At 45.9% G+C, this 19,043-nt stretch overlaps 1 protein-coding gene across 1 annotated transcript; it reads right to left on the bottom strand.

Moving 5' to 3' along the window:
* Window positions 1-761: 761 nt before the first annotated feature.
* LOC146695033 (TBC1 domain family member 12-like) lies at window positions 762-18,542 on the bottom strand. The gene is made up of 13 exons (XM_085476948.1): window positions 17,094-18,542; window positions 9,581-9,716; window positions 4,600-4,733; window positions 3,503-3,585; window positions 3,225-3,342; window positions 3,044-3,150; window positions 2,553-2,636; window positions 2,377-2,471; window positions 2,061-2,132; window positions 1,834-1,962; window positions 1,559-1,668; window positions 940-1,198; window positions 762-857 (listed from the first exon to the last, which is right to left on the bottom strand). Exons 1-13 carry the CDS (start codon window positions 18,221-18,223, stop codon window positions 786-788), a joined length of 2,529 nt encoding a protein of 842 aa, XP_085333074.1. The 5' UTR covers window positions 18,224-18,542; the 3' UTR covers window positions 762-785.
* Window positions 18,543-19,043: the final 501 nt, after the last annotated feature.

The raw sequence follows: 19,043 nt of genomic DNA, 5'->3' as shown, positions 1-19,043 counted from the left end.
TTAAAAATGCTTTTTGATTTTAGTTCTGAGAAGGCAGCAGATATCTCCCAAACTGGGCAGCTCCCACCAAAACTGGTGACAGAGAAGCAGCGAGTAAACTGCAACACTTTAGTTTTACTTCCACCCAAATCTCCCGTGTTGTGAGTTTGTTTTGCTAGCAGATTAAAGTAGTGCAGACTGCCGTCATTCTTGAAGCTAATATTACAACAAAAGCAGCAAAGTAAAAGAGTGTTTGTGAACTCGAACCACAAGGACTCACATTAATAAGTGAACCACAGAGGACATTTCTGAAGCCTTGAGAAACTCATTAGCACCTACAGTTAGATTTAGAGTCTTGGAGAATTACGCAGGGCGTGACGCTCAGTGTTAGCGCCGTCTCGACCTGGAGGAGCCAAACGATGGCCGAGTCGGACTGCTTTTAGGTTTTCTTCCCAGCCGCCTGTGACTCCCCAGCTGTGGAACACAATCTGTGAGAAATACTGACTGGCAGCTGAAGATCAGGAGTAACCGAACGCTTCTGGTCCCAGCAGAGGTTTCAGGAATCGCCGGAGCTGCCGCTTCCTTTCCCAAGACTGGTCAGCGGCTCCGCCCCCACCTCCACGGCTGCCTCGTCTTCACTTCAAGCTTCGTAGCTGAGCCCAGGACTGAGTTTAGCTTCAGGCTACGCAGCTTCAAGATACACAACTAGCCTCTGTGGTTGGCGTCAGCGGCGGCAGGGGGAGCTAGCGCGAGCTCCGACATCCCCGAAGCCAGACGTTAGAGTACAGCTGGAGTTAGCGTCGGGGTTAGCTTCTCAAAGCTGGACTCGTGTTTTTATCCGCCTCTTTATTTCCGTCCTTCATCAAGGCAGAAAACACCTGGAAGGAAACACACCTGTTAGCTTTTTTTCTGCGAGTGAGCTGCGCCGCCCTCGCCCTGCGCTCTGACCGTGAGCCTGACCTGAGCCCAGCGGCGGTTCCTGCTGATCATGTGTGTGCTGGCCATGGCGTTGAAGAGCGTGTGCGACTGCAGGTCCTCCGGCAGGCGCGTGAGGAACTGCGCGATGTGGATGAAGTCCATCTGCAGCAGGACTTCCTCGTACAGATGCAGGATGCCCAGACCCGTCCGGAATAAGCTCTCCTCGCCATCCCGGCAAAAGACGTCCCACACCCGGCACGCCACGTCCAGAGGGAGTGACTTACTGTACAGAGTGAAGATCCTGCAGGGAGACAGACATGCTGAGTGAAATCTGCAGGTGTATGAAGATGAAACACCAACTCAAGGCGAGTTATGAAAGATCGGCATGGAAATATGCACCGCTAAAACCAAATCAACGCAAACAGCTTCTGCATGACTCTGTGGTGACCTGCAGTGACCTTTGTTACGTGGGTCACCTGCTCAACCAGGTGAGCTACATCCAAAGTCTTTTTTTTTTAAGACAAATGAACTTTAAGGCATTTTTAAGTCGATAAATCTTACTGACAATCTAATCTGTGTTAAACATCTAAAAGATTTGCTGTAAATTTATAACAGAAAAAAATCAGCTTGGCTGCTTTTTTCTTCAGTTGTATTAACTCACCAGTCAATCAGATAGAGGTCAGGGGTCAGGCTGTTGGTCTGGAAGTGGCTGAAGAGACGAGGAAGATTCTCCTCGAAGAAAATCTCAAAGGCTGCAAAATACTTCAACATCTGTCAGAAACGGAGAGAACAAAGAGGAAAAGGTTTTAAATGTTCACAGTGATTTGTGTAAAAGTAAAAATCTTTCACTTTTACTCACAAACCAACTCTGAGTTCTTCAGGAGGTTTCTGAGTTTTCCCTCCTCCCTCTTATGAAATATCACAAAGACTGCGTACCAGTTCATGGTCGACTCTGAAGAAGGCCATCTGACAGGGTTTATTGAGCAGGTTGGCAAAGGTGATGAAGGCCTCGGCCTCCTCCAGGTTGAGGATGAGCACAGCAGCGATGAAGGACATGCCCTGCACCTGAAAGTCCACAGACGCTTTGGTTTCGGATCAGTCTTAACGAGACACTGAATGATTTTTAAATATTTGGTAAGAGCTGCCATAATGCTTTTACTCACATAGCCAATGTCAGGCCTGTAACACGTGTAGGCACCCAGCACGCTGTGGAGGAGGTCGTGGTACGGACCGCCCTGCAGGAGGAAGACACAGCAGACATTCATGTGAGACACAGATGTGATTGACCTGCTGGCTGTTTGTTGCAGGCAGACTGAAGAACCTCGGGACAAAAACACCCACACAGACGTCACAAGTCCAAAAACAAATGTCTGAAAATCCGACCAAATTCTTTTCTCATCGTAGCAGAAATCAAACTGCTGCATTTGCTGCTGCAGTGCTGCAAACCTGAATGGTCCTCTGCCTGTTATCTGTGTTTACCTTCTGGAAGATGAAGAGCGAGGGGAAGGTTCTGGAGATGTCTAGTTTGATGAGATCCAGGCTGGACTCTCTGTCAGCCAGAGATGCTCCTCCATCTAACGGGAGAAACACACAGAAGTAGTTTTCAGTCGCTGAAACTGGAGCTGTGAGGGTCAAAGAGAGGAGGGGCGTCGTACCGCTCTCGCTGTCGTTCACCGAGCTGGTCTCGCTGTAACTCCTCCACTTCTCTTTGGCTCTGGAGAGGAAGATCTCATAGAGCTCTGCAGCGAGACAAACACCCATCAATCAGAAAATTAGACTCAATCAGCAACTTTTAAAGGTTAGAGTTTCAGTTTTTATGCAAATCCATCGTTTTGAATCTCTTTGAGCCTCAGTCACAGTTTTGTGTGCAGAACTATTTTTTACCATGCAATCAAAATTCTCGTTAGATTCATTAAAAGTGTGCAACGCCCAGCTGTGTTCTTCCCACTGTGCAAATGTTTGTGAACCAGAATCTAAACTGACTGTCTCTGCACGCCTCCATCTCTCCATATAAGAGAGCACAGATTAGGGTTCCTGTGGGACTCATGGTGGTTTAAATAAACAGCTGCAGTCACTGCAGCATTTAAAAATGTACTTAATATTTAACAGAAGTGTCAAAAGAGTGTCCAGGATCGCGTGTTTGTACCTGGTGTGATGTTCAGCTCGTTGCCGATAGCGAGGCTCCAAACTCTTCCTCTGACACTGGGGGGAAGGCCCTGCCACCACAGCTCTCTGACCCGCCTCGTTCCCTTCCTGCACACACACAATGCATTAAATAAACACAAGCACCCGCGCGCGCACGCACACACACAGCGGTGGAGACGTACATGGAGTCCCAGTGAGGCAGGATCTCGGTGTTCCAGATGACCATGGCGTTGGAGATGCTGTCCTCCTGCCGGTGTCTCTCCTTCATCTGACGCTTCTTCCTCTGGGCTTCTTTCAGCTCTGAAGGAGACGCAACAGCACGAGCCAATCAAATCCAAGAACAGAACCAGCCAGTGACATCAGTGTGTGTGTGTGTGTGTGTGTGTGTGTGTGTGTGTGTGTGTGTGTGTGTGTGTGTGTGTGTGTGTGTGTGTGTGTGTGTGTGTGTGTGTGTGTGTACCTCTCCTCTTGGCTCCTGCCACCATCTCCTCGTACTCCAGCTTGTGTCTCTGAGTTTCCTCCGTAGATTTAGCCGGCAGGTTCCTGAAGGACAGACAGACGAGCTCTCAGCCAGCTGGAAAGCTTGTTGGGGTTTTCTGGTTTTACTTCCTGTCAGGTGATCACACACAGCGGCTCTGTCTCTCTGTGACAGTGACCTCATCCTGAAGTGTTTCTGCTGCGAGGATCGCCTCGCATCCCCCTCACTCAGGAAAAAACTCATTAATCTGACATTTTACACCAGTTTGACTCTAATGTAAAACTGTTAGCTCATCTTTGTTCACCACAGAAGGACAAAGAACAATAAAGACTGATATTAAACCTTTGATAAAAAGCTTCAGTGTTTTCACTGCATTGCACAGTCGAACCTCCGACTTCCACTTACAGGCAGGAAAAATAGTCATGGAGGACCACGTGTGGTCTTCCAATGCAAATCCATATCCAAGCATGTGTTACTGATACACACACATGTATGTGATGGAAATATTCGGCCCTTTCATTTGCTTTTCACAAAAATAAAACATGTCATTCACTGACTCAGGTGTCTGTTTCTGCAGCTATGAAACATTGAAATATAACATTTTAATCTGCAAGTGCATTCAGCAACATTCTGCCAATAATAATAATAATAATAATAATAATAACAACAACCAGTTCCAGCTGGTTCCAGAGAATAAAGACCAGCAGCAACTTGACTTCCCAACACCGCTGAGCCCAAAGTTGGAAACATTGAGTCAGAAGCTGCAGCTGAGGTGAGAAACAAACCAGCACCAATGCAGGCTGGTTTTCAAACACTCCAGAGTGTACTGGTAAAAAGATCGGCACCAGCACGGATACCCTACACCGCTCGGCTCACAGTTGGAACCATTGAGCTTAAACGTGGGAATAACACAAAATCCCCTGTTTGCAGATGCACTCGCTTCAGAAGTACACACATCAGCAGGTTTATGCCTTTTCCAACATCACAGCGTGTAATCTAGAACCAGCTGCAGTCTTTTCCACCACAGGCACAAAAGCACATTCTTAAAACTGCATTTTTAAAGCCACCACAGAACTTACGAAGGGCGGTCCTCCAAGATGAGAGCCGTGGTGGAAAGAGGTTCAAACTCCAGGTTTTTCCTCCTCCCTGCAAGCAGGGGGCGCTGAGGACACGAGGGCACGCTGGAGTCCTTCATCGGCTCCTGCTGAGGAGACTAAAGAAAGAAACAGATATCATGTAGTACAGCATCGCTCTCAGAGGAATAATTACACCTGAACATCAACTCAACAGGGTGTTTTTGGCAGTTACACAAATTCAGAGCCATCTCACATCTTTTTCAGTTCCCACGGTCCTCACTGAGCTGTGGGTGTTTAAAGTTTTATTTTCCTGAGCTGTAAAAGCGCCACCCAGAGAACATCATAAAAAGCCATTCCACCTTATACACAGATAAACATCTGCCTCCAGCTCAGTTTCACTCTTCTCTGAGACCCAAAAACTGCTTTTGCAAAGGTCTGATCATTTCAAGTGTCAGAGGGACAGCTCAGGCGAGCTTTGGAGACAAAGGTAGAGAAGCTGAGAGGGTTTGCACATGTGCAGAAGAGGGAGAGTGGATTTACAGGACAAAGGATGATGGAGCCGCCAAGCAGGAGGAAAGGAGGAAGAGCTCAGAGAAGATGGATGTGGTGAAGCAGGACATGCAGAGGGTTGGTAGCAGAGGAGGATGCTGGGATAGGGTGAGATGGAGGCACATGGTGGAGATCACTCTCCACTAATTGATCTTAGAACTGAAAAAGCTTCTTGGATGAGAGGTGGAAGAAACGTAAAGAAGGTGCTTTTCTTTCCACAATTCTCTCGAGTACAAACGGAAGTAAAAGCATCGTTTCTGAATTTAGTAAAAATGTTTGTAACAGATTATTTGCAGTTTCAGAATAAACAGAGCATTCGTTCATCAGCTTAAGCACAGAGAATCACTCTGTGTGTGTGTGTGTGTGTGTGTGTGTGTGTGTGTGTGTGTGTGTGTGTGTGTCCCGTACAATAAACCGTTTATCCACAGGAGCAGGACAGCTGTGGGGTCAACAGAACAACACGTCTTTCATCAGCTGGTTTCAGGCGTGAATGCCGCCAGCAGAGGGAGACAGAGGTCGCCCTCTGAGGCTACTCTGTCATCAGATTCAACATGAAGTGAGAGTCATAAAAAGATACGCATCATGTGACCGTCCTGGTGATTTCCAAAGAGCCGAGATATAAAAACACGGAGCTGAGGAAACACTGACGTGAAACATGCTGCTCACCTTTCCTTTACATTACAGCAACTGCATATTATGGTTTGTTAGACAGACTGTAAATAAAAGATGCATGCAGCCACAGTGACATCACACCCACTGGTTTGTGCCTCCACATTTAAAAGCATCCATGTTAGCAAGCAGAAGTGATGTATTTGGATGAGAGCGTTTACGTTAGCAGCTAGCTGGACTCTACAGAACTAAAAATGAAGAACTCAGACAGATAAGATCCTTCAACCTCCGCAAAGGTGATTTCCTAATTCTGCGATACTGACGATCAGGAGATCAGTGGGTCTGCAGCAGGTCGAGTGTCTGTGTGAGCACAGAAAAGCTCCACGTAATCATGGTATTTATGTCTGAGGAGAGTTTTTACGAGCAGTAAAAATCCAGATGCTGCAGAGCAGAGAGGAGCTGCATCTGCACACGTGTTTACCAGCTTGATGCTAACACTGTTAGCCTGCCTGTGTTTATGTACAACACGATGTCTGTAAAATGATGTAGTGTGCTGGGCAACATCCACACGTACACAGCCTGAAGCTGCGGAGGCAGATCAGAATCAGAATCAGAATACTTTATTGATCCCTGGGGGAAATTATTTTTTGTTACAGTGCTCCATTTTAAACCAACATTAAGACAAGACAGACAATATGCTAACTAAGAATAGTACAATATATACATATATATACATACATACATACATAAGTCACTCATAAATAAATAGTTGGAAAAGAAACATGTGTAGCTGTAGCAGCAAACAGTGTGTTAAGTGGATGCGTTGTACAGGGAGCCACAGGCAGGAATGATTTCCTGTGTCGTTCAGTGGTGCTTTTCGGTAATCTCAGTCTCTCACTGAACGAGCTCCTGTGACTGACCAGCATGTCATGGAGTGGGTGGGAGGTGTTATCCAACATTGTCTTTATCTTGGACAGCATCCGCCTCTCTGACACCACCTTGAGGGAGTCCAGCTCCATCCCCACAACATTGCTGGCCTTACGGATTAGTTTATTAAGTCTGTTGGCATCTGCGACCCTCAGCCTGCTCCCCCAGCATGCAACAGCATACAGGATCGCACTGGCCACAACAGACTCATAGAAAATCCTCAGCATTTTCTGGCAGATGTTGAAGGACCTCAGTCGCCTCAAAAAATAGAGACGACTCTGGCCCTTCCTGTAAAGTGCTGTGGTGTTTTTAGCCCAGTCCAGTTTATTGTCAATGTGTACTCCAAGGTATTTATAGTCCTCCACAATGTCAACACTGACCCCCTGGATTGAAACAGGGGTCAAGTGTTTCCTGGTCTTCCTGAAGTCCACGATCAGTTCCTTGGTCTTTGCCACGTTGAGCTGCAGATGATTCTGCTCACACCACGTGACAAAGGAGTCGACCACAGCCCGGTACTCTGTCTCATCATCCCTGCTGATGCATCCAACCACCGCAGAGTCATCAGAAAACTTCTGAAGATGGCATGTCTCTGTGCAGTGGCTGAAGTCTGTGGTGTAGAGGGTGAAGAGGAAGGGGGAGAGGACAGTCCCCTGTGGTGCCCCTGTGTTGCTGATCAGATGATGATCACACACACACACACACGCAGACACACACCAGCCTCCTCCTCTAGTTGAGTTTAATTACACACATTATCACATCAATTTGCCGGATAAAAAACTACGTCACACTTGGCGGGATTTTCTTTGCTGCCACAGTAACATGGAGCATGACTGTGTGACCTCTGACCTTTGATTGGAGCCTTAAAGGTATTTTGCCAACAGCTGCTGGCCTCTACCCTCGCTCTGCTCACATGACGGCAGCAGCAGTCAGATGATTCATCGGGAAAAGAGTTGGCCAGATGTGGCCTGGCTCAGGCTAGCTGACACGTCAGACACAATGCTGCTGGAGGAGGAGGAGGAGGAGGAAGGCTGACTTCACTTAAACAGTTTCCTTTCAATAGTGCAGAAGGACAGCTCTGAAGCTGCCAAATGATGCTAACTGTTAACTGATGGTTTAATCATGGTTTGGCTCCTTAAATAAGACTCCAGTAAATCCAGCCCGGTGCAGCTCTGCAGTCTCTGTACCAGAAAGCAGGGAGACATTCACATTGCGACTGTCACAGTCTGCTGCGTGCTCCATAGCACAGATGTTGTTGGGACATCTTCCTGCTGCAGCGATATTTCAGACAATAGTGTGTTTGTCCAGCTCGGTGGAAACAGTCCTGGCTTTCAGGTTTGGCTGTTTCCTGTTTCAGTGTAAATGGTAAACGGACTGGTTCTTAAATAGCACTTTTCTACTCTTCTGAGCACTCAAAGCGCTTTACATAACTTGTTCATTCACCCAGTCACACCCATTCGCACAAGCACATTTTTTGCTTTCTCACTAACATTCACACACACATTCATACTCCGATGGATGGATCGGAGAGCAATTTGGGGTTAGTATCTTGCCCAAGGATATTTGTCATGCAGACTAGGAATCAAACCACCAACCTGCTCTACCGCCTGAGCTACAGCCACCCCAAAGTGTCACAATGGCTTCATGCACAAAGCCAGATCCCACAGAGAAAGTGCTTTCCCACTTTGGTTTGGTAGAACGTGCATGAAAAAGCTTTGCAACCTGTGGTAAACAAGCCGGAGCAAAAACTCCATCCAGCATCGACTGGACTTTAGCGTAGCTGCATGGGAGGAAAAACCCCAGCAGGTGTTCCAGTTAAAGATCTCTGAATGTGACTGCTGAGAGCTGCTTCACAGCTTCTTCAATGTAAACAAAATAAAAAAGTTTAACTTTGCTCAAGTGCATAAATAAAGCAGAAAGTGCATGGGATGGGACTGCAGGCGCAGTGTTCATGGCTCTATTTTCCAACAGCAAGCAGGCAGCAACCCCCAGGACAGCTCCAGAGTGCAGTTCCTCTAACATCCACTAGGGGCTGGCTCCAGAAGTCCTGCAAAGAAACTGTTCTGGTCTCTATAGGTGACTTCTGCTTAATAACAACTGTACTGAGGGTACGGTTATATCTCACCTGTTTAAACTGCATTACAGCTAAAAGTTTGCATTATTAGGGGGTGTGGCCTCTTTGACTAACAGGTGGGTATAGCTGCTAGCTGCCTGCTAGACTTTACCTCAGCTAATTCGCAGGTGAGTTGCAGCACTTTGCAGTCTGTTTACGTTTATAAATTGGATGTCAGTTATTTGCAGATGATTAGTTCTTACCTCACAGTGTGAAGCTTATTTCCCCTCTCTGTGCTGGAGGCAACATTTACATGAAGACATTCAGAATTCACTGACGAGGCTTCAAACTCTGACTTGAACATGAACACGTACAGTCTGCAGCCTGCCCTGAGAAAATGAAGTGCTCGTGTTCCCACAACGCAAACGGTTCAAAAAAACGTAAAATCTCAATAACTGATGAAGAAAAGGTGCCGACAGAAGGAAAGAGGACAACTGAGTTTGCAGGTGGACACAGCTGGGTGTGCTTTAAAATAATCAGCGTTTTTGTTAAGACCTCGAGTGGACATGGAGGACACACAGCGAGTAACGCTGAAAGCAAACAGAGCCTTTATTGTGCCTGCGGAGCTCGTTTAACGCCTCGCCCGCAGTTTCTGAGTCCTAAGGCTTCTACCTTCCACTGTTTATCTGATTTTCCAACATAGCAGCTCATGTTTCTGCTCAGATGATTCACCCAGGAGAGTTTCATGCCCTTATAAAGGACCGACTGTGGCTGGGAGCAGATTAAACACCCTGGGCGGAGGAGGAGGAGGATGATGATGATATGATTGTGTGTGTTTAAAGAGCCAACCTGCTCCGCGGTCGGCGTGGAGGCGAGGTCTTTGCTCGTATCGCCTTCTCTGGCTGCTGTCTTGCCAAACAGTCGCCACCCTGCTGAGCTGTGAGATGTCGCTTTGGGCTCTTTGGGTTTCCTAGAAAACAGGCTCCTGAAAGAGAGCACAGACTGAGCTTAGCAAACATGTATCAGAGTCAACAGGAAGGAAATAAACTTCATCTCTCAAAATCATATGAAGGACAAGCAAAATGTTACAAATAAAACTTCTCTTCATTATTAAGTATAAGAGTTTTTATGCATTAGCTGATGTATTTTAATAAACTTATAAAATGTTACAGATTTTCTTATTATTATTAACTTGTGTATAAACTCGTTTTATTTCACTTCCCTAATTTACAGTTTTGACCTCGTATTTTTGTGTATTTTCTTGTTTGTTTCTTTGCTTATTTCTGCTTCATTTTGCAAATTCAAAGGGTGACAAGAGGTCAGAGTGTTGCCTCGACGACAGAGATGGTGTCTTCTAATCAGGAGGGAAAATAAATGAATGAATAAAATTAACTTTACATTTGATGCCTTTTGATCGACTCTACAGTTTCCTTTACAGTTTTATTTAGTAATTGTAATCATTTTATACATTTCACTAATCTACCTTAGAAACTAATAAAATGAATCATCACTCATATTAAACACAAAAGTAAAACATCATTAATGTAAAATGTGACATTGCTTCTGTACCTATTTACCTTTTTCATTAATTGTTTATTTATTCGTTTTAGCTCCACACTAATCTGATGACCTGTTCAGGGTGTGCACTGCTTTATGCGATAGGCTCCATAAATCAGTCAGAAGGAATCCTGGTATCGAACATAGATAAAAAGGAGACCTTTCATTTGCTCTAACTTGTCCTGAGCAGCACCTGCTCCACATGTTGATATGAGTCTTGAAAGCTGGCACCGTTTGAAATAATCAGAAACCAGATCAAACATGCAGACTATCGATGCTGCTTTCTGCTCCGCTGCATCTGACAGATCCCATCATAGCGACGCTCCACGTTAGCCAGACTTTGGCTTTAGATTGTGAAGTTTAGTTTTTAACTGAGCATTAATATTTTTCAGCACTGAAAACTTAATGTGCTGTAATTATGAAGTCATGAATATAAACAAACTGCACCCCCTACATATCTGAGGGCCTGTAACTGTGCAGATATTCATGAAGGTCAGATTCTGCATGGCGTCATTAAATGTACTAAAGTCAGTGTATAAAACTCTGCTCATCCTCACACAGGTTACATGGTCAGTGTCCCTCTGACCTCCTTCAGTGTGCTGATAAAACGTCTTCCCCTTAAAGAGATTCCTGTAAGCGTTCCCTATCACTCAGACATTTCAACACACTGGCAGGTTCCCATTTCATTAGAAGTCCAGCCATCTGTGAAGAATGTAAACTCTGGTCAGAAAAGCTGCAGAGGCCGATTTCAGTTCCTCAAACAAACGAGGAAAGACACGCAGCAAAGACGTAATGCGGTAAATGCTGCAGCTACAGCAGTTTTTTAAGATGATGCCAAAGGAAAAAAGACTGTTTAGGAAAAGCTGCCATATCGACAGTTTTCATTGGGAGAGTCTGCTGGTCAGCCGGCGGGAAGAGAACAAACAGACACAGATATGCATGGGAGCCGGCTCCGAAGAGACGGCAGAGCAAATATTATCCCACCTCGCGCTCTGCAGGTCAAGTTTGTTCACAGCTTCAAAGACCCACACGCTGCATCTGCTGCAGCTCAGCTGTCTGTGCACCACTGCAGCAGCTGAAAAGAATAAGCGGAGCCACAATCGCCGTGTCCCTACACTTTCATTCACTTTGATTACAGAAAACTTGGCTCTTACTCCCTCAGCTGAGATAAATGCTATTGCTGAAGCGTCTGTGGCTCATTCAAAACTTTCAGTCATTTAAAAGGTAATAGAAGGTAATTGTAGACTTAAGTGTAATTAAAACTAGACTATTTTCTTCTCGGTGTAAGCGACAGTGTTTTAGCAGTTCTGTGAAATAAAATCCTTGTTTTTATTATTTTAATGCCAAAATGACAGATAAACACAACTTTATAACTGATGGAAAAACTCCACTATCACACTGATGTCAGTTTTAAAACCAAACAAACTCGTAGATGCTGACAGACTTTGGTTAAAAACTGAACTGTGTGTTGATCTTCTTCCTCTCTTGCGGCTGCAGTTGTAACAAGTGAGAGAAACTCCAGAAATAGAAAAAGGAGAAGTTGCTTTCTCACTAACAGCAGAGGCTCTTTATCTGAGCAACAATGTGACTCTGGTGTAATTACAGAAGAAAGATCACAAACACAAAGAAAGTGAAATGTTCATTCACAGCGTCCTGCCAGGATTCTCCAAACCGCCGAGGAGTGCGCACATTAATCATGCAGAAGAAGAAATGCAGCAGGTTAGACTGTCACTGCTCCTTCCTCAGAAGAACAGCTGACGCGTAGCTTTGTGCTGGTTACATCAAACTGTCCCTCAGATCAGAAGCCTCGTTTAAAGCTGTGGCTGCTGTGACGTTCAGCCTCTGTGGGTGTTTATGTGTGATAAGACCTAACCTCAGTGTTTCACACACAAACTTCAGTAGTGGGAGCCATTCAAGTATCAATTTGTGTTTATTTTGACAGAAATAATCCCAGACTTTTGACTTCCTGTTCCACAGGGCGCTCTCCCGAGCTTGTCCTGACTGATGTAGAAGTCAGAGGCTGTAGAAGAGAATTCAGTAAATTGTGGGGTAAACATTATTCTGAGACAAACCTAACCGAGCAGTTTTTGTAGCGTAAGCTTTGCTCTGTTCTGTTGATCTGCTGCAAGCTGCAGCCTGAAGCAGATGGCCTGGATGTGCTGGGAGTCACTGACGGGAGGCGCAGCTGTTTATCATCTATTATCTATTCCTGCAAAAGTATACGAGGGTTTTTTATGACTTTGTTTTTAAAAGACACCGTGCTGCCATCACAAATAGAGCGCAACTCTGTGTGAAACACTGAGGCTGCACTACACACTGCATTAATAATTAACTGCAGAGGTGAGCACATCTAACAAAGACCTTAAATAATTAAAGGCTGGTTCGGTGTTATTCCAACAGCTGATTAGAAGCAGGACGTGAGCACAAAGCTGTGCATGTTCAGAGCTGCAGTTCCACTTGTTGTTTAATCTTGGGCTCTTTCATAGTTTAAATGAATCTTTCATTTAAGCCATCTTTCTTCTGATTGGCTGCCCCTCACAAACAGAAGGTTTGAGTGGGAAAACACCAACTAAAACTGACCCAGACGCACGTGTACATAAGCTTAACTTTAACATCCACCTCTGGAAGAGGAGGTGGGTGACAGGAAATAAGGAACAGCACAGGTCCACTTTAAAGTAGCACTGCTGCCTGTATGTGACCCTGGCTGACCTGCCTGAGCTCTGTGGGCCACACGGCCAGAGTGGAGTTTTTCCAGCCGGGCTGTTTTCCCCTTGGCCTTCCTCCTCTGTCTGTCTGGATTTCCTCTGAGACGCTGTGACATTCAAGCCAGCTGCAGGGCTCGCATCCAACCCAAAAAACCAGCCCAGACCCAGATGCAGATTTAACAAACATAAATTTTCCTGCACCTGCCAGTCGGGGACTGTTTTACTACTTCATTAGTCAAACAGAGAAAAATCCAACGCTCAAGTTTCTGAATGCGACCAAACTAGGGAAACTCTCTGCTGCTGCATTTCTCTCTTTTTCACTTCCTTGTGTGGCTCAGAGGAACGTTGGAGCTCTTCCAGTAACTATCAACGTAATATAACATCTTTATTCTGCTGCTGGAGTCACTGTTCAAGTCACGAGGGAGGAAATCATGCAGTCAGTTCAGGATGAAACAAAGCAATCCTCCTTTACAGCACAATAAAAACAGGAGACCGAACTTCACCTGCAGCCTTATCTGCTCAAAGCAATTATAAGTAACTGTAGAAGGCAAATATCTGCAGCATATTAAATCATGTGAACTGAGTGCAGCCTCGTGCCCCCAGAGATTCAATTCCACGGTTATCATTCTGATGTTTCAGCCTGCTCTCGTGGAAAAATGCAGAATAGTGATGGAAAATGATCCCATCTGTTCATGCATGCAAAATGTCCTGGTGCTTTTTTTCCTAAAATCACAAACAATCAGAGTAGTTTCGGCACCAGAACTTCAATAAATACTGAATTAGTGCATCTTAGTGTTAAAGTCATATGAAGCAGAGATGATGTGTTCTGTGTGGGACTGTGGTCTCTGGTGTGAGGGGCAGAGTGGACGGCTGGTTTCAATGAGTCACACCGGTCGATGAACAACAACAAAAAGCCACGATGATTGTTTTTGCCATTTACAGACGACTTCAAGCAAATATGAACTCAACGTGGAGCAGCAATGGTCATGATTTCAGATCATAACCCTAAAGCACCAACACTGAAGTGAGGTTAGCTGTTCCAACAGGAGAGACAAATGAAGCCAAAGAGAACGACGGCACTCACAAAGTTCAGCAAAACAAACTAAAACTGGGCTGTTAGATAAACCGAGCCATGTCCCGGAGCGCCCGGCGGGTTTCCACCGCTGCCGAGGATCGTTTGACTAACGAGGTTATGGATGAGCACATATCCGCCAGCAGATCAATCTCCAACCTTGAGACTTCAAGTTTGCTTTCTGCTTTCTGTTTGGGTGCTCTGGGTTAATCATCAGTTACCGACAGAGTGTCTCTTCCGTACTCTCAAACAGATACTGCGCACACCTGCATCCACACTTCCTGGCTCTGACTGAGCAGTAATCAATGAGCGCGGCACCAGACCACACCGAGCATGATTAAAATCAGCAGGGCTCAGCATCGGGACCAAATTAGCAGGGTCTGGATGTCCTAACCACCTGCGGTGTTGTGGTTACAGCGGACAAACAAGAAAACTGACTCCAGACCAAATCTAATCAGTCGAATGACAAAAAACGGACCGCATTTCAGGCAAAGATACAAACTTAGACGTTCTCAGCTCTGAACAAACAGCCCTTCAGCTATCAGCCTGCAGGAGGCCGCTGCTTTCAGGTCCTCACCCAACCTGCTCTCCTCTGATTTCTGAGAAGGCCCTGTGTGCTTCCTGTTGAACTGCAGACAATCTGATAAATGTAATCGTTTCTTGTCTGAAGACCGACTCCAACAACTGAGGAATTCTGTCAAGTATTTGACCGGAAATCTGACTTTTAATGCAAAGCACGAGTGTGTACTTCCAGCTGTTACAAAACAGGAAGAGATGCACTACAATAAAAAAAGATTGCACATAGCAGGAGTAGGTGATAAGGACCAGAACAGAATACAGAACATAGAGTGGGACTTTACAAACAGCTGACTGAAATAAAATGCAAAAAAAAAAATGATTTCAGTGTTCGTATGCTGCATATTTAAAGGTGGATGCTGCGTTTTCAGTGCTTCACTCTGACGAGGATGTGAAGCCATCACATTCCACCAGACTCCATTCACAAAAACGGGAATTTTACCTCCACAAATGTGTGAGATTGTTGTCTAATCGCCTTTGGTTTTTAAAACAAACAAACTCTTGTTTCCTGTGAAATAAAATGATCATTTTTTGTCAGGAGTCTGGTAGAGCTGAAAAGAACGACTCCTTTCCCAGCACGCCATTTCTGCAAATTAACTCTCTTTGTTGCTTTATTCAAAAGTTTAACATTTAATCAACATATACCTTCAAACTTTGACTTATTACTTATCGCAGGACCAGTGCCGTCTCCCTTTAAGAGAAGACGGACAACACTTTACGTCATGCAACATAAAACCGCATTATCTGATTTTATATCTCATTTGAAATGTCGTGTTTAGTCCCGTCATCTAACATTATCCAGTCCAACAACAGGAGGTTACTTGTATATTTGCTAAGAGGGTCTGTGTGGCGTGTATGGGAAATGACGCCATCAATCTGTCATCTCAAAACGAGACAAAGCAGGAGGAGGGCGTTTCCCCCTGTTTCATTGGGAATATGGAGAGCGCCCACTTCCCTCGGCCTGGGGCTCATGCAATCATTGAAGATCTACTCGACTCTTTCTTGGAACAACAAGAACCAAATTAAAATGACCAAAGAACGGCCATCTTGGTTTGAATAAATAAAAGACCGAAACAAAGCAATCAAATTCAGGATGCACTCAATAGCAGGCTCATAATGGACCAACAGGTGGAGATAACACAGATTCACACAGGTTATGAACTAGCGTTGCTTTTTAGCACCAACACTGTAGGAGTGAAACCTCAAAGGTCACTGAGTCACGGCCCTGTTTATGTGGCAAAGAGTGAGAGGGAGACAGCGCTGTCCCTGCGTCAGGACGGCAGCAAAATCATCACAAAGTCATCAACAATCTGAAAATAATCCAGTAACCCACAGCTCAAATCTCTCCAGCTTTGCTCTTATATGTTTGGAGGTTTTGTACATTAAGAGCTAAAGCTTAGTAATTCAGCCTCTCCTTCATTTATTCACCTTCTCTTTTGCTTCAGCGTGACTCGCTTCTTTGGTTAAAAAGGGGAAACGTGTTCCTGTGTTGCTGCTCTGTTGCCTTAATTCTAGCACAGAGGCTAAAAAGCTCCATCTAAAGAGCCCAGACTCTGTTTCAAAGCCTTTTAGTTCAACCACCTGTGCGTGTGGGGTTTATTCAAAGTCGATGTGACACGTCTAAAAATCAGCTTTTCAGGAACTGAGAGCATGTAATCTCATTCGTGCCTGATCAGCACACAGTCACAGCATCTGGGCAGCTGTACGGTGGTTACACGGCGTGATCAATCGCCTCTAATGGCTGAAACCGCTCCGGGAAAAGAGCAAAGGGAGCGGTGAAGCCCCGGGGAAAGAGGCCGCACTGAGTCGATGCTCGCTGATGCCTGCTGTGTCACACATACAGAACTGAGATGTGATTAACGTGCAGGATTTTACAGTGTTACAGGCCCCAGACAGCAGCTCTGAGAGGTCGTCTGTTTAATACAATAAGTGACCTTTAATGTGGAAAGGTGGAGCGAGAAGAGTAGGCGGAGACAGCTGCTGGATGCAAGGATGCATCTTCATCACCGAGCATTTAAATCTGTACATCATGAGCTTTATTTCCTAAAATCTGCATTTGGAAGCACAAATTAATAAAAGTGTGTTTTATATTTTTCAGCCTTATGTTGTTTATTTCCATGAATCTTAAGGACAGATAAGTAAATAAAAGAAGGTATTTCCTATATGGAAAATGTATTTTAATAACGGTAACTAAAGTCCAATCAGCTTTTAAATCTTTATTTTTTTCTATTTTAATCTTTAAATTATGAGCTTCTTTACTAAAATAATTGAGCCTGGATTGACTGAGAATTAAAACCTTGTATTTTATCCTTTTCAGTTGTCTTCGTGTTGTTTACTTATATTTTAATACAGTAGTAAGACTAAAGCCTTAAGACCATACGAGGAGGGAGGGGGTCCTTGGGAGTTAGCACGTGCACTCTTTATTGCCCCGCAGACCACGTGATCATTTTACCTGGTGAAGAAATCTGCGATGCCGAACCTCTTTGGCATCTGCTTGGGGTCCGAGCTGTCCTGGTTCAGGTCCGGGAGCGTGTCCGGAGCGCTCTGCCGGCGACCCGCCTCCAAAACGCCCCTCAGGTCTTCGTCGTACCCTTCAAAATAAAAGCCCCCATCCTCCTCATCCTCTGGGGACAGCGGGGTGGCGTCACAGCTGAGGGACACGGCCACGTTGGGGTTAGTCCTCAGACTCTGCGGCCTGACGGGAGGTGAGCTGGGGTCACTGAAACCCTCCTCATCGTCCTCCACCTCCTCTTCATCCCTGGTGTTGCGCTCAGAGAGCGGGCTGCCACTGGATGAAGGGCAGGGAGAGGGGGATTTGGCACTTAATCCAGGGGACCCTACCCTCTTCTCATGCCTAGACTTCGATTTAAATTGACAGTCAGGGGTGTTTTCAGGTGAGCAGCCCGAGTCCAGGTCCTGGTCATGTGTGTGGAAACCCCCGTTGGCCACTTTCACTTCTTCACAGTCGCAAACGCAAAGCTGCTGGGTGGGAAATAACCCTGCCTCCCCCTCACAGCTGTCAGCAGCCCCGTTGGGCATGTTTACCCCCGCGGTGCAGGCGCAGTTCCGCCGGTGCTCCCTCACCGCGCATACCAGCTCATGGCCGGGCAGAGCAGTCCTGATACACCCGCCTCCTGTGGCCTCTCCCCCCGGGCTAACACAGTCTGAGTCCCGGGCTTCTTCTTTGCTGTCCCCCCGCATCTTCTCCACTGAGAACACAGCTGGACAGGAAGCAGCTGTGGTGCCCTCAAGGCCAAGCCCTCCTCCTACTTCCAACTCGACCACCGACAGCTCCTCCTCAGTGAACCCGTTCAGGCCACTGTGGTCCCCGCAGACCCCGGAAACCTGGCCGGGGAACAGCCTCTCCAGCATTATCTTCCCTTTCAAGGAGGCGTCAGTGTTTACATCCCTGCCGAGGCCGGTGAAAGCCTTCCCAGCGTCTTGCACCGCGCTGACCCCGGCTAGCAGCGCGATGCTGCGGTCTCTGAGTGCTGATTTCCCCGCTCCGCCACCTCTTTCTCCCTCTTCGTTCTCGTTCAAGTCGACTCCGAACGACCCTCCGTTCTCCCTCACAGTCTCCATGACTTCTCAGTCCGCCAAGCGAGCCTCTGCCGCGGGCGTAAGTTCCTGCAACGAGTCCCCCTGCCCGGTGGGCCGAGCTCCGCAGCAGCAGGTTTTGTTGTTCTTGGAGGAAGGGGCTACCTGCATTTTCAGAGCCGGTTTAACGCTACCTGACACACACCCGGCGCAACATTTCCGTCTCAGGTGTTTAATGCAGACAAAGGAACGCTTCACGGCCGCTTTCTTGCGTCGCCACCGGGCAGAAGATTAATTAAATCCCCCAACTGTTAGCTAGTCGCAGCAGCAGTGGCATCCCGGCCACAGTCCAGCGCCATCTTGAAAATTCCCCAACAATGACGTCATTCACCACAACTGTGTTTTGATTCGCTGAAGAGGTTTACAGTGACACCCTGTGGTCAATCTGTGTAACTGCACCTCAAACCTTTGTTGACCCCATTAAAAAAAGGCACACAAACACTCAAACAAACTCAGAGTTATTACAGTTAACGAATACTAATCTGAAGACTAGACTGGAAAACATTTAGTTCAATTTTTGTTTATATAGCATTAAATCACAACAACAACTGTCTCAAGACACAGTATGTTGTAAGGTAAGACGTTATATTAATACAAAGATGGAGAAACCCTGTAATCAGATGATCACCATTTGAGCAAGCGCCTGGCAGAACTATGCTCTGTGTGCTTTTAACAATCTAGAAAAAAACTGAAATTATACTATTCGAGAAATCACCTGAGCTTTTGTCATTGTGGTCAAATTTATCAAGCCAGAAATCACAAGGAGGATCCAGTCCTGACAAATACACTCAGCATTACTCACACA

The sequence above is a fragment of the Copadichromis virginalis genome, linkage group LG13 (assembly GCF_057382275.1).
Source record: "Copadichromis virginalis isolate Kocher_CV1m ecotype Utaka linkage group LG13, C_Virginalis_male_GT1.1, whole genome shotgun sequence".
In the NCBI taxonomy this organism is placed as follows: domain Eukaryota; kingdom Metazoa; phylum Chordata; class Actinopteri; order Cichliformes; family Cichlidae; genus Copadichromis; species Copadichromis virginalis.
Note: the sequence above shows the minus strand (reverse complement) of the source record. Positions and strands in the feature narration are given on the sequence as shown.